General features: G+C 37.1%; 3 protein-coding genes across 6 annotated transcripts; 2 read left to right on the top strand and 1 right to left on the bottom strand.

The window, feature by feature from the left end:
• Positions 1–988: 988 nt before the first annotated feature.
• fam113 (family with sequence similarity 113) lies at positions 989–9,441 on the top strand. Of its 3 annotated transcripts, none has more exons than XM_073859945.1 (10): positions 989–1,139; positions 1,304–1,389; positions 1,472–1,551; positions 3,323–3,555; positions 3,653–3,803; positions 3,893–4,127; positions 7,018–7,098; positions 7,247–7,324; positions 8,861–8,980; positions 9,118–9,441. In XM_073859945.1, exons 2-10 carry the CDS (start codon positions 1,314–1,316, stop codon positions 9,228–9,230), a joined length of 1,167 nt encoding a protein of 388 aa, XP_073716046.1. In that variant the 5' UTR covers positions 989–1,139; positions 1,304–1,313; the 3' UTR covers positions 9,231–9,441. The 3 variants fall into 3 exon arrangements, with proteins under 3 accessions (XP_073716046.1, XP_073716048.1, XP_073716047.1); XM_073859947.1 differs by having other exon boundaries at positions 991–1,139; positions 7,262–7,324; XM_073859946.1 differs by having other exon boundaries at positions 1,008–1,139; positions 1,298–1,389.
• cskmt (citrate synthase lysine methyltransferase) lies at positions 9,426–10,430 on the bottom strand. Its single transcript, XM_055200131.2, has one exon. The coding sequence runs from the start codon at positions 10,370–10,372 to the stop codon at positions 9,722–9,724; it is 651 nt and encodes a 216-aa protein (XP_055056106.2). The 5' UTR covers positions 10,373–10,430; the 3' UTR covers positions 9,426–9,721.
• A 159-nt stretch (positions 10,431–10,589) lies between these two features.
• On the top strand, positions 10,590–20,654 carry otub1b (OTU deubiquitinase, ubiquitin aldehyde binding 1b). 2 transcript variants are annotated; one of them, XM_055200143.2, is made up of 7 exons: positions 10,590–11,085; positions 11,662–11,723; positions 14,708–14,806; positions 15,239–15,357; positions 15,514–15,598; positions 15,737–15,931; positions 20,154–20,654. In XM_055200143.2, exons 1-7 carry the CDS (start codon positions 11,043–11,045, stop codon positions 20,349–20,351), a joined length of 801 nt encoding a protein of 266 aa, XP_055056118.1. In that variant the 5' UTR covers positions 10,590–11,042; the 3' UTR covers positions 20,352–20,654. The 2 variants fall into 2 exon arrangements, with proteins under 2 accessions (XP_055056118.1, XP_055056127.1); XM_055200152.2 differs by lacking the exon at positions 10,590–11,085 and adding an exon at positions 12,190–12,226.
• The last annotated feature ends 2,164 nt before the right edge of the window (positions 20,655–22,818 follow it).

Below are 22,818 nucleotides of genomic sequence, written 5' to 3'. Positions count from 1 at the left end.
TAACAAGTAAAGTAACGCATTACTTATATTTGAGTTACTTTTTCAAAAAAGTAATGCAAGTTACTTTTTTAGTTTAAGTAATTCGATTTTAAAAAATTATGTACTGAATTAAACTAAACATAGTCACCTTATGCACTCTATGCGTACACGCCTCTGTGGGAACATTTTGAGTCAGAAACTGAGATTAGGTTTACTTCCTAACTCTGAATGTAATTGGTCGAGCCTGGTTGAGTTTGAAAAAATAAAATGGCGGCCAAGAAAGCAGCTGGTATATTTTCATTTTTTACACCTTTTAAATGCATTTCGAGCGAGAAAGTAGTATTGTAGTTTTCAATATGTGATTTATCATAAAGGCGCTATCTGTTTATATTACAAACACGCTGCCTATGAAGTGTGTCCAAAAGCGTTTTCCTAAGCTGCCTTCATGCCTTTAGCTTCATGAGGCAGTGAGGCACCAAGCGCACACCGCATCCTATGTGAAACCCGCATCAGTTTTCAGAAACAGTCCATATACCGGACCCCCCCCTCCCCCCCATATACCGGAATTAAAGAGAAACGTTTTGGGGGAAGATTTGTGTTTTTGAAGATATAAGGGCACATTAATTTTTAAAAAATAACGAAGCTCACAGATAATCATTTGTAAAAAAATACTAAAATATTTTTTAAAAAAAATTTCATGGCGACTTTAACTTTGTTAAGAACAACATTTAAAAACATTTAAAAATTACCTATTATGTCTAATATGCGTTGCTCCCATTATATTGTTGTGGTAGAAGAGTCACGGTTCGCTACTGATCTGTAATTATCTATGTGTTTGCGTTTTATATATCGAAAATATAATAATTGCAGAAATGAAACACAATAAAATGAAATGAAATATAAAACAATGAAATAAAAGTCACCAACAGTTGTTAATTTTCTGTTTGTGTATTTACCCACATTGGCTATAATATTAGGAATTTAAAAAAAAACATGGCTGTCGTCGTCATTCTATGAGAAATTTAAATAAGATCACAATAAATCCATATGAAGACAATTTGGCAGCCAAATTAGCCACAAGGGGCGCACTTACTTTCCCTGGCAACCAACCTCAGCCTCATTACGAGCAGTTTCTTCTTAACGGATTTTCTGACACGTAAGTTTTGGTGGTGGTATATGTTGTTTTACTTTCAAATTAAGCTGTAAATAAAGATTTAGACAAGTTACACGTGTATGATTATGTTGTGTAAACGCAAAGTTAAACACGCTGCGTTTGTGTATTAATTACTCTCATGTTAATGCAAGGCAGGTAACTTAACGTTAACCTTAAAGTCATGGCGGGCACTGTGCTTAAACACCAAGCAAACCAACTTCTCCACAACAAATTTGTTGTGATTTTGGGCGACTCAAGTGAGTAATGACGGAGTTATCGTATTGGCCTGATTGTCTCTCTAAACTGCACTATATTCAAATAATTCTGCTTTTCATCCAGTTCAGAGGTCGGTTTACAAGGACTTGGTTTTAATCTTGCAGAAAGACGCATATTTAAGCTCTTCACAGCTGAGAAGCAAGGTTAGTTTTTGCCCATTTTTATCAGTCTCCTTGACTGGACAAAAATGATAAACGTAGGCTTGTGTGTTCGTAAAGTCACAAGTGTATGCTCCTCTCTTGCTACATTACTTTTAACCTTATTTAAGTATTGTATTGATGTATGTTATGATTTGTCTGTCTGGTATAAGATATTATATATTTATTTTGTGTATATAAACGTACATAATGTACATATTTTGCTGTTTTGGAAGGATTAGTTAGTTCACCAAACTGCCATTTAGATTTACGTTCGTACGTGACTTAGACACCTCCCTTACTCGCCCAGTCGCCCTAATGTTGTTCTTAAGCCTGTATGAGTTTCTTTCTTACCATCAGCTGTGTTCAACTGAAGTAAAGAAACTCATACAAAGAAACTCATACAGGTTCAGAACAACATGAGGGGCAGTAAATTATGACATGATTTTCATTTTGGGTGAGTTATCCCTTTTTAAAGGGGCCATTTCACAAGACTTTTTTAAGATGTCATATAAATCTTTGGTGTCCCCAGAACACATATGTGAAGTTTTAGCTCAAAATACCATATAGATAATTTATTATAACATGTTAAAATTACCACTTTGTTGGTGTGTGCAAAAATGTGCCATTTTGGGTGTGTCCTTTAAAATGCAAATGAGCTGATGAAGCGCAAACACTGATCACAATGATGGTGGTTTGTTGCAATTGAAACTCAATTGTGCTGTCAATAATTTTTTTTCTTTGCACTAAATGGCAGTGCTGTGATTGGATAGTGCAGATTAAGAGGGTGGTATTATTCTAGTAAGAGCTCCTTATGACACCATAAAGAGGGCCAAATTTCAACAACCTATTTTTGTATGTGCTTGTAGAGAATGGTTTACCAAAACTAAGTTACTGGGTTGATCTTTTTCACATTTTCTAGGTTGATAGAAGCACTGGGGATCCAATCATAGCACCTAAACATGGAAAAGTCTAATTTTCATGCCATGGCCCCTTTAATGTCTGTGTTAAGTCAAAAATGGCATAAAATTAACATCTGTCTCAAGAAATTCATAGGTCGATTATTGCTTTAAAGAATAAAGACTATACAGTCGTTGTATCACCAAAAACCTAATTTATACTCTGATGTACACTGCAGTCTTTAATGACAAAGAACGACTGGTCCAGATGAACTGAACAAAAACTAAATACATATTTAGTTTGAGATAAAGTCCTAAGCTAAGATGACCTCTTCATTAAATTTTACCAGATTAATGTCAGTTTCATGTAAAAGAAGATTTAGGCCTTATGTGAACAATATTAAAGAGCAATTGGGCAACAAATAGTTAGTAAAAGGTCTGTTTGGGGATTTATTTATTTATTTATTAACACTATTCCAGAATCTATGGCTATATTTATGAAGAGAATCGGTTAATCCATAATAGTTAATCTACAAAGATTGGAATTCCACATCTGCTGAGAGAGAAGCCACCTAAGGGCTCGAACCGGGGCCCTTTTTCCTTTGAGGCAACATTGCTACCCACATAATGCCACACATTATGGATATTAACCCAATTTAGCTTTGTGGAATTGTCTAGACTGTAAGGTGCATGAGAAGTTCCTAATAATGTAGCGTATGTGACCTAGACAGCTAGAATGAAACTGTTAAAATACCAGTGTCCCACCAGCAAAATCCATACATAGTACAAACTATACATCACTACATGCATATCACTTTTAAGTACATGGAGTTTCATGATTGAGAAATGTCTGATACAGTCTTATTTATATTTCCTAGGGTGAGTTTTCTTTTGAAAAGGACACTTTAGTTGAGGGTGGACGACTTGCTTCGATGAACAACGGGACGGCGTACCGAGAAGTGCGTCAATATCGTAGCGACCATCATTTGGTCCGGTTTTATTTTGTGACTCGGATCTTTTCGCACTACATGGAAAGCATCCTGGCGGACTTTGAGCGTGGCATAAAACCAGACTTGGTAATAGTCAATTCATGTGTGTGGGATGTGTCCAGGTGAGCACGTTCACTTTATTGAAGCTTGTTATGGACATTTAATGCAATTTACAAAAAATACAATGCAGAAAATGCAATAATTTGTATTTCTGCACAGGTACGGCCGTAATTGGGATTCAGAATACAGGGCTAACTTGAACAAATTCTTCAGGCAGCTTAAGGCTGTTTTGCCAGAGGAAAGCCTCATTGTCTGGAACATGGCCATGCCCCTCGGCAAAAGGATAGTGGGAGGTTTCCTGGTTCCGGAGGTGAGTTACAAAGAGTGTGGACAAGGGTGAACTGCCATTAACAATGACACTAACTAATGCAGGTTTTTTTATCTTGTCCACCTACTCAGATACAGGATAAGGGTCCATCATTAAGATTTGATGTGATTGAGGCAAATTTCTACGGAGCCACGTTAGCTGATGACTTCGGATTTGATGTACTGGACATGCATTTCCAGTTTCGCTTCAGCCTGCATCTCCGTACCAACGACGGAATTCACTGGAACGCAGTCGCCCACCGGAAGATAACATGCTTGCTGCTTGAGCATGCTGCACAGGCATGGGGAGTGGAACTATCAAGCCCTGGTAAGAAATACAAAGACATTTGTTAGCATAAATGTGTCTTTGCTTTGTTTGTGATAACATTTGAACTTTTTTTAAAGTATCTCTTATTTAAAGTCCCCCTGTAATGAAAATCAAGTTTATATTGTTCATTTATACGTCTATGTGGGGTTTAATATGCTTTAAGACAAACCAAATTTCCAACTTATCAAGAGTTTTTTCTCCATTAAATTAAAGTTTCCCAAAGATAGTCTCAAAACTGTGCAGGGTTTAACGCAAATAATTTTTTATACTGGCCCAGTTGGGTTTTCACTTGGGTTATCGGCAACACCATGCACACTGTATGCAGTCGGCTTTTCACATGAGCTTCAAGCTTTGGTTTACAGTAGTTGCTTGTTCCAACGAAAAAGGCTCCCGACTTGTCTGCTTTACCTGGAAACTGATGGCAAACTGTGCAAAACATTGCATTGTTTCTTTCGTTGTGTTTTACACAAGTAAATGTCTGCTTCGAAGATTTTAAATAATGAAGTTTTTGTTCGGCCTCATAATTAGAGGGCGCCTGCACAATCTTAACGTCTCTTTGCTCTTCCGGCTGACGTAACACGCAACAGTGTCCACAGCACCCAATAAGGTATGAGAAACCTTAGGACATTGCTGAGAAGTAAACGTTTGCGACGGTGGTAACATTTCATAAGAATACATACATACAAACGGCCACAGGCAGAAAATATATTTTGGTGACTGAGGGTAAAACGCTGGCCCGATCAGCATCAGGCCATCAGGTTTACCATCGGGCAGTCCTTTATGTTGAATTCTGCTGCGGTTTGAAATTGCCTCAGTTTCCTACGTCACAAACGTACAACCAATCATATCAAGTGGATCAGGCAGTCCGAGCCAACTCACGTATTCATTGGGAAACCATTTTCGTGTTGGAACTGCAGAATGCGGAATCTATGTACATGTATATTTATGGTCCAAGCTGGTCTATTAATTCACATATAGAGGGTATGCATTGACATCACTTTTCCACGTGACCACGCCGGAGCACACCCGGTTGAGTGGCAAACATTCAACAAAATGGCTGGTTTTCATAGCAGGTGCTGCGAATTTAGTTGAACTTGATAGCAGAGGTGGACAATACTTTGTTACATTAGTTACATTTTTCCAAGCATCTGTGCTTTATTAGGTTGTTTGTTTTGGGAAAATTTTTACTTCACTACATTTTAAAGCATAGAATCATACTTGGTATTCTTTAATATTGCATTTTAAAATGTATTTAATACCTAATTACATTAAGATTGTGTAATTTTACTTAAGTAAAAGTACATTAATGTAGTTAAATATTAAAAGTAAAACAAAAACTTATTATTTATGAAATGTAATAGAGTAAAAATTATGATAATATGTTTTGGAATGTATGTTTTCCAAAGAAAAACACTGATAAACTTATTTTTTCAAGTATTTGTAATTTAAGTAGAAAGTAAGACTTCTGCTTGATAGTGACCCTAGCAAATTGTCAACCCACCTGTGGTCAGTGGACGTTGGCATGAACGATCTATTTAGTTCTCATTTCTGTGTTTTTTGGCAGTCTGTAAAACGATAGCTCCGAATTCTTGTTAATCTGTTAATACAGTACAGTCAGTCTATCGCATTTAGATGCGTTTTCGTTGATTTCACACTGTACACAAATGCTGCCGCTCTGTCTTTTGCCACTCAGAGGGCGTAACCGCAGTCACTTACGCCGAAGGTGACGTCGCGTGCATAACCCCTATTTATAGATTCGTGTATACTAAATGAGGCAAAGGAGTTACATGGCACCAAGAAATCACAGGAAGAAACGTTTACATATGCTGTGTTGATTCTTATAGATGAGTTTTAAGGGGTATTTAGTTATTTAAGTTATGAACTACAGGGGGACTTTATGAAATTGCATTTAAGAAATTACTTAAAGGAATATTCCATTTTCTTGAAAGAAAAATCCAGATAATTTACTCACCACCATGTCATCCAAAATGTTGATGTCTTTCTTTGTTCAGTCGAGAAGAAATTATGTTTTTTGAGGAAAACATTGCAGGATTTTTCTCATTTTAATGGACTTTAATAGAGCCCAACATTTAATACTTAACTCAACACTTAACAGTTTTTTTCAACGGAGTTTCAAAGGACTATAAACGATCCCAAACGAGGCATAAGGGTCTTATCTAGCGAAACGATTGTCATTTTTGACAAGAAAAATAAAAAATATCCACTTTTAAACCACAACTTCTCGTCTAAATTCGGTCGTGATGCGCCAGCGTGACCCCACGCAATACGTCATGAAGTTAAGAGGTCACAGAGGACGAACGCAAAACTCCGCCCCAGTGTTTACAAATGTGTTGAAAGAGGACCGTTCCTAGGTTGTTGTATGTCAACTGATACTAATGAATGTCTTTGTGTCAGTTTATTGTTTACAATGGTTTGCAAATTTGCATTTTATATATGTAACACGTGACCTCCCTACGTCACTACGCATTTACGTTAGGTCGCGCTGGACCGGACCTAGACGAAAAGTTGTGGTTTAAAAGTGTATGTTTTTTGTTTTTCTTGTCAAAAATGACAGTCGTTTCGCTGGATGGGACCCAAATGCTTCGTTTGGGATTGTTTATAGACCTTTGAAACTCCGTTGAAAAAAACTGTTAAGTGTTGAGTTAAGTATTAAATGTTGGGCTCTATTAAAGTCCATTCAAATGAGAAAAATCCTGCAATGTTTTCCTCAATAAAAATAATTTCTTCTGGACTGAGCAAAGAGAGACATCGGCGTTTTGGATGACATGGTGGTGAGTAGGTTGTCTGGATTTTTCTTTTAGGAAAAAGGAATATTCCTTTAAGGTCTTCCATATATGACTGGTTTTCTATTTTTGTTCTTTCTGTACAGGTGAGCTTAAAACAGATCATGCTGTGCCTCAGAGCCATATCCAGCAAACTTCTTCAAGCAGTCTTGTAGGAAACAAACAAGGTACGGTCATGACCTGTGTAATTCCTTATCGCACACTGGAGTACATGATTCTTATTGTTCAACTGCAGTACTTGGCAGTAACATATTTCTTTGTAAAGCACAATTCCTGTGCATTAATTGTAAATTAAGCATTTGTGATTCAAAACAGTCCTGTTTTCAACAGGTTCTCACAGCGACCAGAGACGCTTTAAAGTACCCATGCAGCCTGTGAACCACTACAACAATGGTAAGAATGAAAGAACCCCTAAAAACGTATTTAAATGAATATTTATCGAGAGAAAAAAATCTCTTGTAATTTACTCGCCTCATGTCATCATAGGTGTTTATATGACTTTTTTACTTTTTGGGTGAACATATTATGGTCCTGCTGCGCCTTCCACAGAAGGGATATTATATTGCCAAATGTTTTGGGACACCCCTCCAAATCATTGAATTCAGGTGTTCCAATCACTCCAGCTTCATCATACCAAGACATTCTGGACAATTTCCTGCTCACAACTTTGTGGGAACAGTTTGGGGATGGCCCCTTCCTGTTCCAACATGACTGTGCACCAAAGCAAGGTCCATAAAGACATGGATGAGCGAGCTTGATGTGGAGGAACTTGACTGGACTACACAGAGTCCTGACCTTCACCCAACATTTTTTGGATGTATTAGAGCAGAGACTACGAGTGAGGCCTTCTCATCCAACATTTGTGTTTGACCTTACAAGTGTGCTTTTAGAAAAATGGTCAAAAATTGTATAAAAAAGTCTTCCAAGAAGAGTTGAAGCTGTTATAGCTGCATAGGGTGGGCCAACTCCGTATTAAACCCTATGGAATAAGAATGGGATGTCATACAGGTTAATGTGCATAAAAAGGCAGGTGTCCCAAAACATTTGGCAATATACACATGCCTAAAGGATTATTAGGAACATCTGTTCAATTTCTCATTAATGCAGTTGTGTAATGGTGTGGGGGATATTTTCTTGGCACACTTTAGGCCCCTTAGTGCCAATTGGGCATCGTTTAAATGCCACGGCCTACCTGAGCATTGTTTCTGACCATGTCCATCCCTTTATGACCACCATGTACCCATCCTCTGATGGCTACTTCCAGCAGGATAATGCACCATGTCACAAAGCTCAAATCATTTCAAATTGGTTTCTTGAACATGACAATGAGTTCACTGTACTAAAATGGCCCTCACAGTCACCAGATCTCAACCCAATAGAGCACCTTTGGGATGTAGTGGAACGGGTGCCCCACAAATCTCCATCAAGTGCAAGATGCTATCCTATCAATATGGGCCAACATTTCTAAAGAATGCTTTTAGCACCTTTTTGAGTCAATGCCACATAGAATTAAGGCAGTTCTGAAGGCAAAAGGGGGTCAAACACAGTGTTAGTATGGTGTTCCTAATAATCCTTTAGGTGAGTGTAGTTTATGTATATTTATATAAATATACACTAGTCAACATTTGAAGTTGTCCTAAGGTATTGTTCAAAACACAAAGACAACTTTTATAAAAGGTTTTAATCCACTTAAAATGTTGACTAGTGTATTTAGTGATTGAATTCAGGATGTGAAGAGATTTTTAACTGGCATAACAAAACATGTTTCTGGACAAAATTGCCTTCTGTGTCTTTAAGATAGAGATTTTTTTTTTATTCCCTTTACCAACCATAGTAATGTCCATTAAGATGCATTTTAAACACCATTAACTAAGTACTGGGTGACATTGTAGCTAGCTTATATTCATATTTGTTATTTTGTTTGTCAAGGTGGCATTGTTTACCGTCATCCCCCCGGTCCAGCATTCAGACAAGGGCAACTAATGGGGCAATATAATGGCTTCGCACCAATTTTCTACAGGGATGATCTACCTCCACCCTTCACTCCAGGTTATCACAGCTTTGAAACAAATGCCTTTGTCGGAGGTTTAGACCTATTTTATTAAATCACCTTAATATAATAATAATAATGTAAATGTAATATTGTGTAAGGTAAAAATGGTGCTAAAAGCTTTTTGTTTTTAAAGGTCATCCAAATTTGAGTGCTGCCCCCTATTGGCCAGTGAACAACTTTGTCATGAAGCAAAGAAACAGAAGACCATATAATCCGTATCCACGACAGAAGCCACGCCACCTCTAGATAAATAAATTCAGTTGAAACTGTGTAGCTGGGTGTCATAAATATAGCTGTTCTTTAAACTTAAGTATTTTAAGGTACTCCACTCAGTCTGCATAAAATGTTGGCCATATTGGTTGTTTGCTAGTTTCTCTTGTTATGAGAGCTGTGTATATTGTATAGCCAACATTCAGATGTTTTTATCTTTTGTTTGAAATATGTTTTTTTTTTTTTTTTTTTAAATAACTTACTCTGGATGAGTGTGAAGTTCTTCAATGATGTGATACCCAAATAAATGTAAGTGATGGTTTGCCACTTTGAAAAGTTCAGCACAAAATATTTTTGACAAAACACTTGTTTGTTTATTCTCCAATAAACATTTATTTAAAAAAACAAAAAAACATTTTTGTGATTTCAATTGTGTTCAGCTGATGCAAATTATGTACAAACTCTTTTGATTATATCAATGCCTTATTATTGTTAGGCACTTTATCATTAATTGTAACTTGCATATGTTATATTTTCATTATAATCTGATAGCAAAAATAAGTTACTCCTCTCAACTCCCCTACTTCTTGAACGCCCACATCTGCTGCCATATCTGTTCCTCTAACCTCTTTCTCCAGCCATACAAGCCTGGCATCAGGATCCTCATCTGAGAACTGTAATAGACTTCCTGATGGCCTCAGCACCTCTAAACATTGCCTTATTATCTGACCAGCCTTAACTTGCCCTTCATTAGACCTGACCAAAGCATCTGTTGTTCCCTTGTCCAAAATCAAATCCAGGCTTCTGGCCTCAAACTGTCCAGTTAACTGCGTGCAGTCCATCTCTTGAAAGGAAAGAGCAGACAGTGGGTTCTGTGGCTGGGATGAATTGGTATCGGTGTGTTCCTCCAAAAGTTGTATGGCCACTGGGGAGATGTCAACACAAGTGACTTGGACAGCACATGGGGAGTTTCTGTAAATACAAGGTCCTAGGGCGGAGGTGCCACATCCCATGTCCAGAATGTGTAATGGGCCACTGTGGGATTGAGACATAGTTTGTATTACAGGAAGAATGAAGTCCTGGACTGCGGGAAATCCAAAGAACCATTCAAAATGTTTGAATTTGCCTTTGCTTCCATTTTCTGTGTAGAATCTGTCCCATGTTGCTTTTTTGTCCATGTTTTGAATCAACTCATTTGTCAACACAAGTTTTACATAATTGTAATACAAATTTTAAATATTTATATGGCTTAAAATTAAATCAAGAAGCTTTGAAATAAAAAATATTATAAAACAGAAAGATTGGGATTTTGATTATGATCCTATTACATCAGTATTACTGCGCCGCTGCGTCTGTTGCTTGGCAACCACTTTGTTGAATTGTCTCTGAATAACTACGTCGCTTGGCGTAAAAATATAGATTTTGAATCAATAATCGTATAACATTTTTGTTATTGAGTGTTTATATTTTAATACTGTGCTGGCTTTATGCAATAACCGTTTTGTACAAGCAAATAATGTGCTTTACAGTTACTTTATTCAGTGCTTAAAAACGCACCGCTGCGTGCGTAACGTTAATGAAATGTAACTTATTGATTGTACCCTTCTTGGCTAATAAAAAAAACTATTAAATAGTCAAATAAAAATATTAGTAACGTTACACTTACTTGTCAAACTTGTATGGTGCCATCGGTGTGCCTTCGTAAGCTTCTGAAAAGTCCTCAGTGGGACAACAAATCGGTTTAAAAGCAACATTTTAAATGTCTTGCTTGCATGTGCGAGCGAATGACATGACCCGGAAGTGTACATAGAATGAGGGGGGCGGCGGAAAAAAAATAATTGAATCAAGATGGCGGATGAGCAGCAGGAATCATCAAAGGGAGAGGTGGAGGGTAAGTTGAAAAATAATAAAAAAAATTATTTCACGCTGTCATAATCATCAGTCGGCACGCTTAAACAAAACCACGAGCAGGGTCCCACGCGAGGAATCTTGCGTTAGGGATAAAGTCTGCGTTGAATAATGCGCTAGCAGGAGACGATGCAGATCAAAGCGTATTAACTGTGCAGAAGTGAGGAACACTAGGCTTGTTTTACAAACAAGTGACATGTGTTTTAGAGTCTCAACGTTTTTACACATTGTCCTGTTTTCACTGTTGTTTAAAATGACGCTGTCAGTTGACGTGCGTTAGAAACGTTAAGCACATCTAGTGCAGGAAAGTAATATGATCGTTCGCTACATATACAGGCACATATTTTCAATGAAATGTGATTTAATTTAGCGATATGATAACAGTAATCGATGTTTGGAATGTCACTCAAAACATGTATGTTTTTTTCCCACACACGCGTTTGTTTACATCACGTCTCTCTGTGGCAGCTCCTGCCTGCCAGCTGAAGATTTAACCCCTACTGGAGAGGCTGTTGTTTCAAATGTATTGTTCATTATATTGTTTGGTTTGTTTCATTAGGAGTGAACTGCCTCGCATATGACGAGGCCATAATGGCACAACAGGACCGCATTCAGCAAGAGGTGAGCAGATTAATGACTTAAAGGGGACATATCGTGAAAATCTGACTTTGTCCATGTTTAAGTGCTGTATTGGGTCCCCAGTGCTTCTGTCAACCTAGAAAATGTGAAAAAAAAACTAAGTCACTTTGTTTTGGCAAACCATTCAATGCAAGCATGTGAAAAAATAGGTAATTGAAATTTGGCTTCCCTTTGTGATGTCAGAAGGGGGTAATAGCGCCCCTTAATTTGCACTATTTAACCACAGCACTGCCATTAAGTTCACCTAAAAATAAAAATTGTGTTATCATTTACTCACCCTCATTCTAAAACCTATATTTGTGTCTTTCTTTTGAACACAAAATAGGATATTTTAAAATATGGTGAGTACATACTTTTTACTTTGTTTTTCCCACTATGAAAGTCAATGGGTGCCGTCAACTGTGTGCTTACCATTATTTATCAAAATATCTTCTTTTGTGTTTAACAGAAGAAAGTAACTCATACAGGTTCAAAACAACATGAGGGTGAGTAAATGATGACCAGAATTGAATTTTTTATTTTTGGGGGTAAACTATCCCTTTATGTCCTCCAAAAAGTTCAAAAGATTGTGTGTGTATATTTTTAAAAAGGGTGCAATTTCCTTGCCAGTATAATCACCAGTATAGATTTGCAAAAATAATAGCTTGTTTTATGAACAATCCCCCTGTCCTCCATTTGTCAGATAAATAGATCACACTCATGTCATTGAACAATGTGTAACAAAAACAGTAAAATGTTTAAACAGTTTTATACTTTTGGAAAAATCAAAATTTTCAAAATTAAATTGATTGAAACTGTTATTATATTTCAGCATCTTCATAGTAAAAACCTTGGGACTATAATTTATAAACTTTTTTGGCTTTAGGATCACAAGTGTGAGTTTTTTTATAAAATCTGACCATGTTCAAAAAATAACAATGCATAAAAATCAATGTTGTTACCAATATTTTACCCATCCCAGGGTCTAATAATAATATTAATCAAATGGTAGTTAAAAAAACATGGTTCTGTTAAAAAACATGGTGTAATGTAAACAAACTGGCACATAAAGGTTCAAATTTCCCCTTAGCTTTTGTAAAATGCACTGTAACCCCACTGCTTTGCGGGGCTTATTGATTTTATAAAACAATTACCTCATATGCATAACGTTAGCAGCATTTCATAAAATAAAACACAAATAAGTTGTTATTATATTAGTACAAATATTACTCTTCCGCCAAACAAAGTAGCTCCTCAGAATGAAGTGTGGCTGAAACAGAGCGCAGTTCCCAACCAACGCAGACGCAGCAAAGACACAATGAAAATATGATTAAAGACTGTGGTGTTTATTTTTATAAATCAACATTCATCTGAATTAAACATTAACATTTATATCGTGCTTTTGTAAGAGATCAGATTCAGAGCCATGAACAGTACTACACAGTGTTTTCAGTGTTGAGTGAATGCGTCAGTGTTTAAATTGGGTAAGATCGCCATCTAGTGTATAATAGCGGACCTATGATTTTAAGGTAGAAACTCCTAAGAGAACGTTTTCTCTTTATTGACGAGATGACTCAACAATATCTATTGACATTTTTCTGGATATCGCCATTAATTGTGCAATTGTAGAAAAATTATGATTAAAGACTGTGGTGTTTATTTTCATAAATCAGTACGCAGTAACAGTGGCGGAGTGATATGTAATGCGTTCTGAACCTTGGGGTTACCGGGGTATTTTATCACGGATTAGAACACGGCGTTTCATCAGAATGAAGAATCAGAATGGGCCGTTTTATAATTAATATTAAATATGTATGTTTCATGCAGAAGTAATTTTAAAAGATTGACTAATTTAAAGTGGAAAAATATTGATATATGATATTTTTGGAGCAGTTTTTAGGTGTCATTTTGTGGCTTTAGGATCACACGTGTGAGTTTTTTTTAAAGAAATCTGACCCTGTTCAAAAAATAATAATGCATCAAAATCAATGTTGTTTTCCAATCTTTGACCCGTCCCAGGATCTAATAATAATCAAATGGTAGTTCTAATTTTTGGAAAAATATTTAGTTTTTTTATTATGTGTACGCGAATGTAGAGCCTTGCAAAGTATAATTATTTTTGATTCGTACGTGTACACAGACATTCAATAGTCTATGTGAACAAAGGGTTTCAAAAAATCTGGGGGTGTATGTACAGTAGGCGGAGCACTCTTCTGATGACGAAAATTGTGTCTAGGGATGCACCGAAATGAAAATTTTGTCACAATTTTGGACAATGTGTAGTTTTTTTTAAGTGTTTTTATTAATCAAAATTAATGTCTTTTTTCATAAATATGTCCTCATTGGTGTCAAATTACCTCTGCCAATGATCTGACTTTTCTTTGTAAACGTTTCTTGTGAATTTCTTCTCTTTATTTACATTGAACGGGTAAGTCCTAGAAGGCTTCCATGTCATTTCGCCATATTGATAATCTATAATAGCAGAGATGGACAAAAAGGACTAGCCTACCGCATCGCATTTTCGTTCAGAACACGTGAACCATGCATGTTATAAACGACTCAAACTAACAGTGATTTGAGATCGATAAGGCCTTACTGATCAAAAGCCGTAGTACAGTAAATAGTTGTGCATAATATCGGCTGTGTTCAGAGTAGTTATCGGACAGGTATTATTAATGTATATCGGCTTTTATTGTTGCATCCCTACAAAGTATACATATATTTGCAAAAGAGATTTAAGAACTGTGGTGGATTGCAAGATTTACAGTGAGTAGTGTCAGAGACTTGAATTTCAGTCCATTCCTCATGTGAAGCAACATCATGGCTCCAAAAGGAGGAGTGTAAACATGTCCTTGTGTGTTTCGTGAAGATCATCAGGTTCCACCAAAAAGTCTTAGTCTTACACATTTAACAAAATCATGAGGGTGTTGTAAATGATAACAGAATTGAAATGTATTACTTGAATTGCATGTGTTTTGTTTTAATAGATAGCCACCACTAATCCTTTAGTGTCAGACAGACAAGATCTCTCTGTGCTTCAGGGAGAATATGCTGCAGAGGACACCATCTACCAACTCAAAATAAAGGTGACTGCAGTTTTATCAGCTTTCTTTACACAGTGCACACAATTCCACGAAATGAATGTTTAAATCCGATCTTCAAGGCTGACTGTTCGCACTCATTTTCCAAGTTAGGAAATCTCATCTATTTTGTTCAGACTATATCCAGTGCTTCTACATCAATGACTATAGTAATGATGTAAGTGTAAGTATAATGTTAATAAACTTTACCATACAATAAGAGTTGTGACAGACATATGAAGACAAAAACACTGCACATTTATAGTGCATATACTGTGCATTAACCCATTGATTTGTTTTTGCAGTGAATGTTCATTGCATGAGGAAAGAATAATACAACAACAACAACACACTTCTGATCTGATCGTTTAGATTGAGGCATTCCAAAAAAACATCTGATTTCATGTTTTTGAAAATGACCTCCGCTGTCATCCATAGGACCTTCACAAAAAATATTCGCACATTCGGAAGACGCGGCCGGATGGGAATTGTTTCTACAGAGCCTTTGGCTTTGCACATTTGGAGTCACTACTGGATGACAGCAAAGAGCTGCAAAGGTAATCTACTGTTTAACCCAATAAATGATGATGCTGGCATGAAAAGTTGCAGACCTTTGCGCTTGCTTCTTACCTGCCTTCTAAGCAACTTTGTTTATTAAAATATATTCTTGTGCTTCATTACTATGTTGTTTTAAATATATTCTAACACTTTAGGTTTAAAGCTGTAGCAGCTAAAAGCAAGCTGGACCTTGTGAACCAGGGCTTCACTGAGTTCACTATTGAAGACTTTCACAACACTGTGAGTTGAAAAAGTAGCATTGTCATTTAAACCTAATTGCATGATTTCTGATTTGTAATATAGAGCTACAGTCCTATAATTTTACTAATCATTCATTTGCATAAATTACGTTTTTGCTTCCTGTGATTTCTTTCTCAGTTTATGGACTTGATTGATCTGTGTGAAAAGCAGCAAACACTCGGAGAACTGTTGAGCTCCTTTAATGACCAGAGCGTTTCAGACTACATAGTGGTTTACCTGAGGCTTCTCACCTCTGGATACCTGCAGCGAGAGCATGTGTTCTTTCAGCACTTCATAGAGGGAGGTCGATCTGTCAAAGAGTTTTGCCAGCAGGTAAGAGAGTATGTTTGTGACGCTTAATGGGATAGTTCACCCAAAAATGAAAATTCTGTGTTCATTGGCTCACCCTTAAAGGAATAGTCTACTCATTTTCAATATTAAAATATGTTATTACCTTAACTAAGAATTGTTGATACATCCCTCTATCATCTGTGTGCGTGCACGTAACGCTGGAGCGCGCTGCGATGCTTTGATAGCATTTAGCTTAGCCCCATTCATTCAATGGTACCATTTAGAGATAAAGTTAGAAGTGACCAAACACATCAACGTTTTTCCTATTTAAGACGAGTAGTTATACGAGCAAGTTTGGTGGTACAAAATAAAACGTAGCGCTTTTCTAAGCGGATTTAAAAGAGGAACTATATTTTATGGCGTAATAGCACTTTTGGGAGTACTTCGACTCGCCTGAAAAGTCCGCTCCCCTTCTCACTCTCATAATGGGAGAGGGAGGGTGTTACTGCGCCGAGTCGAAGTACTCCCAAAAGTGCTATTGAATGCCATTGAATGAATGGGGCTAAGCTAAATGCTATCGAAGCGTCGCAGCGCGCTCCAGCGCTTACGTGCACGCACACAGATGATAGAGGGATGTATCAACAATTCTTAGTTAAGGTAATAACATATTTTAATATTGAAAATGAGTAGACTATATTCCTTTAAGTTGTTCCAAAACTGTATGCATTTATTTTTTCTGTTGAACAGAAATTAAGAGATTTTGAAAAGTCTTTGTCACCAAACAGATCTGGGACACTATTGACTGCCAGAGAATTTTTTTCTTATATAGAAGTCCAGATTTTAGCCTGGCTCCGCCCTCCTATGTTTCCGCTTAATTTTCATTTCGCTTCAGTACTACGTCTGGGACTGCTGTGTAGAGTTTCGTTTTCTCCGGCAAAAATCTGCAGGTCCAATCAGCAAACAGAGGGGGGTTGCTAAGAACGATGACGTTGAGGTCGTGCGTCAGTTTGAGTTGTAGTTCAGTAATGGCAGCGGAGAAAGACGTGAGAAAAGCTATTCGGTCCGTTGTTGCAAGAACAATGTTTGCTAAGTTTTGTTGGTCTGATCATTCGGACTTGTTGTTTCCGGCCGGTTTCGGTGAATGACATACGTAACGACCAAACGTTACCCCGGATTTCCACCGACTGCGGAGCGGCTGCAGATCGGCTCCGTTGCGTTACGGCTCCGCACTCCGCCGTCCGCCATACCCACCAGTTTCGTATTTGTTGCAGAGCGGCTGCATGCTGAAGTGACGAAGTCTCGCAAACTCACGTGATGATCGCGCAATATCTAGTTTTGTCTCCGCCCATTATGACGTTAAATTATGATGTTTTGCTGGACCAGCCCAGATCACAACACGAGATCTCGCGAATTCGGGTATGATCACGCGATATAGTCATGGCTCCGCCCTGCGGAGCTGTCCGGCATCTGGCAAAAATAGAAGCTCTGCGTATTTGTTCCGGAGGGCTGCGGATGGCCGGAGCTGTGACGGATTCGGAACGCAGTCAGTGGAAATACACACATTGACTTGAATGGAAAACGATTGACTCCGCCGTGGATCCGCAGCCGTTCCGCAGTGGGTGGAAATCCGGGGTTAGCGATTGGTTATGGCAGATTCAGAGTGACTCTGGGCAGATCCAATAGTTTTACACTTCAACAGGTGACCCTCCTTAACGGAAGTAACGCTTTGCATGGAGCGTGGCCAGACTCTCTGTACAAATGAAATGAATGTACGAGAGTCTGGTTGGACCAGGCTAGTCCAGATCTGCTTGGTTACAAATTTCTTCTTAAATATATATAAATAAATATATTTATACAAATTTGAAACAACTTTAGGGTAAGTAAATTATGACACAATTTTCATTTTTACTATCCCTTTAAAAATGGCTATTTTTGTTTATATTTTTGTTTATTTGTTTTTAAGTTCCATTGTAAAGGGGATGTTTCACACACAGATGATGATAAAATTATAGATGTTTTACTACAGTATATAGCAACATTTGAACTTTTCATGAGATAAATATACTAGTAGCTCTGCAAACTTTATGTAAGCTGAAGTATGGTCCACTTTTTACGCATATGCAAGGGTCCACTACAGTGCACATGACAATTTACGTCATCAGAAGAGTGAGCCGCCTACTGTACGTACACTGTTTGTACATTGTTTGCGTAGATCGTCAAATAAATTATAATTTGCAAGGCCCTACATTTGCGTACACATAAAAAAAACACTATACTATAGATCAGTGGTCTCCAACGTGGTGCCCGCGAGCACCAGGTTGTCCGCACAAAGTCTGTGAGTTGCCTGCCAGAGCACTTTCTATTAAAGGGATAGTTCACTTTAAAATGAAAATTCTGTCATCATTTACTCATCCTCATGTTGTTCTTAAACCTGTATGAATTAATTTTTTCTGATGAACACAAAAGAAGATATTTTGATAAATGATGGTAAACACACAGCAGTAAGTGACCTTAGACTTCCATAGTAGGAATAAAAAATATGATGGAATTTAATGGGTACTGTCAACTGTGTGCTTAGCATCATTTATCAGAATGTTTTCTTAGTCATTTATCACAATACTTCCAAAATATTTTTTTCCTACTATGGAAGTCAATGGTCACCTACTGCTGTGTGTTTACAATCATTTATCAAAATATATTTTTTGTGTTAATCAGAAAAAATAAATTCATACAGGTTTAGAACAACATGAGGATGAGTAAATGATGACAGAATTTTCATGTTAAAGTGAACTATCCTTTTAATAGCCTCAATTTTAATATTTATTTATTACATGTTTATTATATTGGCTTCGCTTCTTTTATGAATGTTAACATTTTAAACAGTGATAAAACATATCAACAAGTAAAATAAAATCAAGTAAAACACAAGTTTTATAAAAAAAGTGGCCCTCTAGATTGTTTTATCCATTGTGGTAGCCTTTGCCCACAAAAAGGTTAGAGACCCTTGCTAGTATAGACTATACTACAGGCTTAACTTGCCTTTTTAACTGTATTCAACTGTCATTAAAGGATTAGTCAATTTTCTTTAAAAAAATCCAGATAATTTACTCACCACCGTGTCATCCAAAATGTTGATGTCTTTCTTTGTTCAGTCGAGAAGAAATTATGTTTTTTGAGAAAAACATTCCAGGAGTTTTCTCATTTTAATGGACACCAGCACGTGGCAGTTTTGGTGCAGTTTAAAATTTCAGTTTCAAAGGACTCTAAGCGATCCCGGACGAGGCATAAGGGTTTTATCTAGCTAAACGATTGTCATTTTTGACAAGAAAAATAAAAAAATGCACTTTTAAACCACAACTTCTCGTCTATCTCCGGTCCTGTGATGCGCCAGCGCGACCTCACGTAATAAGTCATCACCTCAAGAGGTCACGGAGGACGTATGCAAAACTACGCCCCAGTGTTTACAAGTATGGAGAAAGAGGACCGTTCTGACGTTGTTGTATGTCGAATGATACTAATTAATGTCTTTGTGTCAGTTTACGGTTTAAAATGGTCCGCAAATGTGCGTTTCATATATGTAACATGCGATCTTTTAACGTCATTACGCAATTACGTGAGGTTGCGCAGGCTCGTCACAGGAAGATGAAGAGTTGTGGTTTAAAAGTGCATATGTTTTATTTATCTTCCCAAAAATGACAATCGTTTTGCTAGATAAGATCCTTATGCCTCGTTTGAGATCGTTTAGAGTCCTTTGAAACGGCAATTTTAAACTGCATTAAAACTGTTACGTGTTGGGGTCCATTAAAGTCCATTAAAATGAGAAAAATCCCGGAATGTTTTCCCCAAAAAACACAACCTCTTCTCGACCGAACAAAGAAAGACATCAACATCCTGGACGACATGGTGGTGAGCAAACCATCTGGATCCCTTTTTAAGAAAATGAACTAATCCTTTAAGAATAATGCCACGGTCACACTGGACTTTTTTCATTGACTTGCACTCATGCATGCAAGTGTGACAGACAGGAAACCCTGTTTTGAAAAATACATTTAAAATTTGTTTTAGATGATAGTGCATATCTGCATACTGGACTAGATGGTATAGTTAACATTAAAAAAAATATTTTTAAAATAAGCTTGTGACGTGATGTCATAACCAGTTTCTGCATAGAGCTTTTGCATGCTTAAAGTCCAGTGTGACTGCGGCATAAATCATAATTATTTACTACTTGCAGCTGGCCTAATATTCCATGTTTACCTTTCAGGAGGTGGAGCCCATGTCAAAAGAAAGCGACCACATCCATATCATTGCCTTGGCACAGGCACTGAATGTGCCCATATTAGTGGAATACATGGACAGAGGAGAGGGTGGAACGGTGAACCATCATATCTTCCCTGAAGGAAGTGAACCACGCATCTTCCTGCTATACCGCCCTGGCCATTATGATATCCTGTACAAGTGATACTGTATTTTCTGTGGTTACATTGTAAAGAAACTATCCCATTTCAGCAAAGTTGAGTCATACGTCTGTATGCAAGGCTTATGCTATGATTAAACAAACTGTTTCCACTCCAGTTTCCAAAATGAATTTTTCAGTCCAAAATTTAAAGCTCTTGATTGCAGAAAAAATTGACACTGCATTAAATGAAAGCATTAGGGTTGTACAGTAGTTTTTTTGTGGTTGTAAATGTTATCAACTTGCTTTGTGTTGTTTTTTCTTTGTTACACTGCCTTTCATGAGTTTTATTAAAGGGATTTAAACCTCGCTTGATGTCTGGAGTAAATTTGTGTAATGATCTGTATTATATCTGAAACTGAGTGCATGCCAGACAAAGATCCACAGTTAACTTTGTCATTTTATATTTATTTTAAGTAGAATGAGTTAAGTCAGTTTACATGGATTTACCAAACAATGACTCCATCCCGTGCCTTACAAAGATTGCTGGTTCAGGTTCGTTTACAAACTAGTGCTCCAATAACAAAACAGTTTAACTAACAGTATTTTTGCAATATTATGGGAAGGGAACACGAGCAAGTTAACCAAAATACAACACAGATCAGTTTTCTGATTGGCGTTTTCTGTTTGAGTCAGACGAACTGGACAGGATCCACCCAGCCGGACCGAGGACGGCAACAAAGAGAAAGCCCATGACAAACACACTTTCCTAAGCAGTTAAGAGAGAAATTGTTGCATTTAAGTAACATTATTTGATAAAGCTTACTGCGCACACATTTGCTTATAACGTTACCTTTTAAACCTACCGTAACGCCACTACTCCGTTTAGTAGATTTTGAGGTGATGTTTAAGGTCTGGATAAAAGCACGTTTAGGTCGAAGTCTCGTGCTGTTAAGTACCTGCAGAAAGCCAAACATGATGCACAGCAAGCAAGCTCTGTTACCACGTAAAAGTTAAATGTTTAGGACATCAAACCGGGACGCGCGTGATTTATTTGTTACGTTTCCCGCCAAATAATTCGCTACAACGTGATAGGCATGACAGGTGGAAATCGTTTGTCATCTTTGATTGCACTTTAATGAGTAGCGTAGCTTTAAATGTACGAGACGTATGTATGTTGCGTCCCAATTTGCCTACTACAAGTTGTACATTTAAAAGCCTTCATTACTGATATACCTTAGCGTAACGAAAGTGACCGTTGTTGCTTACATTATGCTTGTTTGACTTCATTGCGCCCAGTACAAGAACCGGCAGGCGGATGAGATCACCGTACCGCGAGAGCGATTTGAAATCAGACTCCTCCGTGTGATTTCTCGCATCGCTCTCGCGGTACTTTAATGTCACTCACTTGTCGTAGCGCCACATGAAGTCGAACAAGCTTATTGTGATTGACAATCATACACATCAAAATACAACGCCTTGCACTTTATGATGTCTTATGTAATATTTTATTATATAATTTAATGATTCTGTGTAGTTTCACTAAACTCTCCCCTCTTTTAATGAGGTGTAATATCAGAGCCCTTTAGAAAGAGAGTTTTGACAATGGAAGTCCAAAAAGCTCGGCCGTCACTTGACTTCAATTAGGTTTTGGAAGCTCATACAGTGACTGAGCCATTGAAATGCATTGAGTGAAATGCATAAACCCATTCGAAGGGTCTGCAGTAGGCACTTATGGGGGTGTAGCATGTACTTTGGTCATATTTTCAAAAATACATAGCCTATGATTTTTCGACAAATTCCTCTTTCTTTGTCAAACTTACAATAAAATCACCTTAAAACGTTTTTTTTTACTACCTTTCCATTATGGGTTTTTTTTATACTTTTTAATCTTATGTGTCAAATTCACAGTTTTCTCCTTGTTGCACACCCAGACTTTTATGTTTCAACAATGAAAATACAGTTTAAAAATATGACTTAGTAGCTTGTAACTATTAATGTACCTGAATTAAGCACTAGTAAAATAATAAAAAAAAAACATCATAATATTTAATGTGAGACCACTATCAATATTACTTTTATACAACATATAGCTGTTGCACAGTATTGGTGTCATTTCCAATTCCAACACAACACTGTAATGTGCCTTTAAAAAGTTTGTGTGAAAGTTTAGTGGTTTCCCTTACGAAAATTAACCATGGTTTTACTACAGTTAAAACCAAAAAACCATGGTTACTGTAGTAAAACCATGGTAACCACAAAATAAGCTTAAAAATTTAGCTTACCAAGGTTAGTGTAGTAAAACCATGGTTTTGCTGATAGTAATCAATACATCAAAAAAAAACATGATTACTACACTTTTACCACAATAAAACCATGGTTAATTTTCGTAATGGAAATGTCCAGTGACATTAGAGAACATGCTGGAGAGAATTTAAATTTTCATCAACAACAAAATGAAGAATAAGTCATGGTAAATATTGACTTGATCAGTTAATACGTTTATTCTACAACATAGACTATATTTCCAAAC

Source organism: Misgurnus anguillicaudatus, chromosome 21, assembly GCF_027580225.2.
Source record: "Misgurnus anguillicaudatus chromosome 21, ASM2758022v2, whole genome shotgun sequence".
NCBI classification, from domain to species: Eukaryota; Metazoa; Chordata; class Actinopteri; order Cypriniformes; family Cobitidae; genus Misgurnus; species Misgurnus anguillicaudatus.
Note: the sequence above shows the minus strand (reverse complement) of the source record. Positions and strands in the feature narration are given on the sequence as shown.